This window comes from Musca autumnalis, unplaced genomic scaffold (genome assembly GCF_047663935.1).
Source record: "Musca autumnalis isolate F117 unplaced genomic scaffold, ASM4766393v1 scaffold_5, whole genome shotgun sequence".
Taxonomy (NCBI): Eukaryota; Metazoa; Arthropoda; class Insecta; order Diptera; family Muscidae; genus Musca; species Musca autumnalis.
The window spans coordinates 107471933-107476660 of NW_027412088.1; the positions used below are offsets into that span (position 1 = coordinate 107471933).

At 33.9% G+C, this 4728-nt stretch overlaps 1 protein-coding gene across 1 annotated transcript; it reads right to left on the reverse strand.

Annotated features, from left to right (window-relative positions):
* Window positions 1-1851: 1851 nt before the first annotated feature.
* Window positions 1852-3045, reverse strand: LOC141405950 (uncharacterized). Its single transcript, XM_073990846.1, has 2 exons — window positions 2246-3045; window positions 1852-2183 (listed from the first exon to the last, which is right to left on the reverse strand). The coding sequence occupies exons 1-2, from the start codon at window positions 2306-2308 to the stop codon at window positions 1932-1934; spliced, it is 315 nt and encodes a 104-aa protein (XP_073846947.1). The 5' UTR covers window positions 2309-3045; the 3' UTR covers window positions 1852-1931.
* Window positions 3046-4728: the final 1683 nt, after the last annotated feature.

A 4728-nucleotide genomic window follows, 5' to 3' on the forward strand; every position in this document is an offset into this window, starting at 1 on the left:
TTTTCACATCTGCAACGTATACCCAGCGAAAAGTTTGCCTCCAAAGAGGCAGTTAAATGATATGTACAAGTATGTATATTAGGGATATAACTTTTTGCACTTTTTTGCAAATATCAAAAATACCACCACATAGCCGTGTAGAGTATTAAAAACTATTATGAAATACGGTGTCAATTTTTCTCTACCGCGAAAAAAGTTTCCGCACCAAATGCATTGAAGTTCTGTAATGCATTTTTTAATTTTATCTGTCATAACAACATATTTGCTTATCATTAAAATTTTTATATTTTTGTAATCTAATTTAAAATCATTATCAAAGCGTTCTGGACCAATTTGTTCTAAAATCGCGCCATTTCGGACCATATTAGGATTTTTTGACACTATTGCAATTTTTGGTTTTTCTTTATAAACTCGTGAATTTTATGTTTATATTTTTTTAACCTATCGGACCAGGGAATATGGGGTCATTTGAAACGAATTCGCGAAAGTTACAGGCTGTTTTTGTTGACTTTGCCTGTGAGAATTGTATTTTTTTCTATAAATATTTATTCAAACAAAGCAAATTTAAAATTTTAAGTAGAAAAAATATCAAAAGGGTTTTAGTAATCACGGCCGGCGCGGGAACTTTTTTCACAGAATCGGTCTTAGAAACGCGTTTTCATTATTAGGACAAAATTCCCCACATGGTACTAGTGTTGTATTTTTGTAGAAAACAAATACGATTCTCACAAGCAAAGTCAACAAAAACAGCCTGTAACTTTCGCGAATTCGTTTCAAATGACCCCATATTCCCTGGTCCGATAGGTTAAAAAAAATATAAACATAAAATTCACGAGTTTATAAAGAAAAACCAAAAATTGCAATAGTGTCAAAAAATCCTAATGTGGTCCGAAATGGCGCGATTTTAGAACAAATTGGTCCAGAACGCTTTGATAATGATTTTAAATTAGATTACAAAAAAATAAAAATTTTAATGAAAAGCAAATATGTTGTTATGACAGATAAAATTAAAAAATGCATTGCAGAACTTCAATGCATTTGGTGCGGAAACTTTTTTCGCGATAGAGAAAAATTGACACCGTGTTTCATAATAGTTTTCCATGCTCTACACGGCTATGTGGTGGTATTTTTTTAGTTATAGCCCTAATGTATATAGATGAAAAAATAATAAAACAACGTATTTATACCCAAAAGTCACTATACATAATATAATTCCACCTCTTTCATAAGTATCGTTTATAACGACTATCGCTTATAGCGTCCGATTTTGGTCGGTCCCTTGACCGACGTTATAAGCGATTTCGACTGTATTTGTTTTTTCATGTCATGTATGGTTGGATAGTTTCAATTGCTAGTTTAATTACAGACAGGCTAAAGCTGGGTACACATTGTCAGTTTTGAATGACAGCTTTGTTGTTGCTTGCTAGTGCGACGGTTCATTTTTGTCATTCATCATGCAACCACCAAATGTTTTGTGGTTGCTTGACGGTTTGACAGTTATCGATAATTGTGAAATATCGACATTCAAAACTGACAATGTGTACCCAGCTTAACTTACAGAGGAATGCAGAGATGTATCTTCGTTTTTTTTTAAATGATGTTACCTTTTTTAATTGTACCATGACTTTATATCAACCAACCAACAACCAGTGTGAGGTAGGTTTCTTAATACTTTTAAGAGCAGTACACATTGTCAGTTTTGAATGACGATATTTCGCAGTTATCGATAACTGTCCAACCGTCCAGCAACCACAAAACATTTTGTGGTTGCATGATGAATGACAAAAATGAACGGCCACACTAGCAAGCACCAACAAAGCTGTCATTCAAAACTGGCAATGTGTACTCAGCTTAAATATTGATTTGTCTAATTTTAAAAATTCAATTCGAATTTGTATTTATTTCAATGTAATTTTTAATTCTATACTGCTTTAATACCATTCAGTAGTGGTGGTGGGTGTTGTGGTAGGACGTTTGCGATCATCACCAAAGAAGTTTCCGGTTCCAAAATAATTATTCGATCCGAAATCGAATAGGACATGTACTCGTGGAAGAACTACATCACCACGGTTTTGATCTTCTTGTGGAACAGGTTGGTCATCACGATTTTCATTATCATGGTAAGTTGCCAAATCAGATGGCCTGCCTCTACGCAATACAGAATGACCAGATTCGTCGGTACTCTACGAGAAGTGGAAGGAATAAAAGAAATGTGGAAAACGTTTAGATCACTACATGTACTTACCTTTGCTTGGCTCAAAGCCAACAGAGTCATTAATCCTATTAACGTTGCAATAAAGAAGTTCATGGCTTATTTGCCCACGTTTGCAATAATATTCACATTTTTGCATTCAATGCCAGAGTATTTATTAGGTGTTTGTATGTATCCAAAACAAATATTAGTACAAATGTTAGTTAACGAGAATTATTGTTTAAATTAAATGTACACAGTTTTATTGAAATATTTTACATGTGATTTTAACAGTAATAGTTTAATTGGAACAAGATAATTATTGGTAATATGAATGATTCGTCACTTACAACCAAGAAATTATTGCATCAACCGCAAGTACCGCCAGTTTTAAGGGTTTCTGGTCACGTTTTCGAACCAAATTGGCTGACATTTTGGCATCTTAGTGATGTGTATTTTTTAAACCACCGTAATATCATAATATCGATGGTATAATTAAATTTGTCATTCTGTTTGTAACACATCGAAATATTCGTCACACAGTGGTTCGGAATCGTTTTTTCCTGGTCAAAATTCTGTCATTTTTGAACGGACAAAGATATTTTAATTATTATTTTATTTCCACCAGGTAACACAATCAGCTTTCCGATGAATCAACGATCAAATTCGGTTCAGTAGTTGCAGAAGAAATCAAGGTCAAAGTTCAAGCCTTGATTTTTTTTTGTATTTTGCTTAAAATATGATTACTTTTGTGTTTTATATCTTGCAATTTATTAAAAACGTCAAACCCCAACAAATAAAATAAAAGCGTAGGCTAATGAATATACAGACGACGGAATGCTCTCACCAAGTATGTTCGAATTGAGTGTGGTAACTAAGAAACCATGGCACAATTACCAAGGTAGTGGTATCACACCAGCTGTTCGAATATGAAATGTCAAATTCCTTTATAAAAAAAATTATTTTTGTTGTAATTTTTAATAATTCGGACGCGCAACAGGATAATATTCAAAACTCATAATAGGATTATAGAACTCGTGATTTTACGTCGTTTAATGCATGTCTCATGAGTGTGCTCCTTACAGCATCCTAGTAATTGGAGTCTAAAGGCCAATATTTGATGCGTGAATTTTTTTAAAAAACCAATTTTTTGCGTTTGAAATTTATAAGTGTCATTCAATTTCCTTTGTTCCCCGCGTGAATTTAGTTTTTTTACGCGATGGATCTAATGAGACCTATCGCGATCGAATCCATCCACTAAAACCGCGGATAGATACCTTGGAAATACGGAAATAGGCAAAAATGTATTGTGACATATCGGCGTATTAAACCGCGATTTTCTTTAACATTTTTTACATAAATGGAATCTTTTATACGCGATTATAGTATGTGCGAAAACGCGTGTCATAAATTACAGAGATTCGCGAGTAATATGGGTTTTTTATCCAAAAATAGAATGTAGAGGCACATCCGCGGTTCTTGAAGAATCTATTTGAAATATGTGTATATAGACGTATTTTTGATGGGTGGTACTGAAACCGGGTGCGCATCAAAATCGTATGCAAATTGCGCGATTTTTCCCCATTTAAGGTTTTTTGCATTGTGTGATGCAACTGGCGGCACACTTTGACCGCTGCGTGAAACATCGAAATATACATAAATATTGAAAGAGATTGATTCGCTGTATGTCCTTGGTCACACTAGCTGGTTTCATTGAAACAATTTTATGAAATCCAGGGCTCCTAGGTCGATTTCCATACTAGAGTAAAATCATGAAGTTGCTGTAGTGGGGAACTCGATTTAAGAATCCCTAAAAGTTTCAATGAAACCACTCTAGTGTGACCTTCGACTATCCAAAAACGGATGAGTATCAACTGATTTTAACTAATTCGCGAATAATAGACTTTTTAATTTCCACGTTTTTTGAATGATTGTAATTTCAATATTACTCTTAATTTCCTATCCTTATAAGTTATCACAGTAAGTAAATAAGCTTTCACGATGGTAAACCATAGCTTTGTTCCCGTACTTTTTAATAGTAAAACTCGTAGAAGGGAGAAAGAGAGAAAAATTGTTGCCAAACAAAAGTTTTTTCGATAAGTTCGGGAACGCAAAAATGGAAAAAACGTCAAAAAAGCTGGAACAAATGTCAAAGTCGGCGTACCAACCAATCAGACGCCGGCATTCATGTTACTATTGGTCTGTTCCTTTACTTTTAAAAATGGTAACAGTGGCAGAAAATGGCAAAAGTGGTAAACTGCTATCATATAAATTGTATGCTATTAAAAGTAAGGGAACACTTTACAGGTTAAAAATGGTAAGAAATGGTAACCTCAGGCACGTAAAGGAACAGAGCATATTTTTTACACGCTCAAATTTGTCGAGTAAAAAGTTTTTAAAGAGTGCGTCATTCTGCGCCATTTTTGTTTAAAGAGAAGTGAACATTTTACAACTTTTTTGTGTACGCGAACGGGTTTTCGGGTAAAATGTGTAAAAGTCGTAAAAACTTTTTAGTTCTGGAACAAAACTCATATTTC

Coding starts and splice junctions, on each gene's coding strand:
- LOC141405950 (XM_073990846.1), bottom strand. CDS start 2,308: ATGAACTTCTTTATTGCAACGTTAATAGGATTAATGACTCTGTTGGCT. Junction 2,184..2,245: donor TGGCTTTGAGCCAAGCAAAG/GTAAGTACATGT, acceptor CACTTCTCGTAG/AGTACCGACGAATCTGGTCA.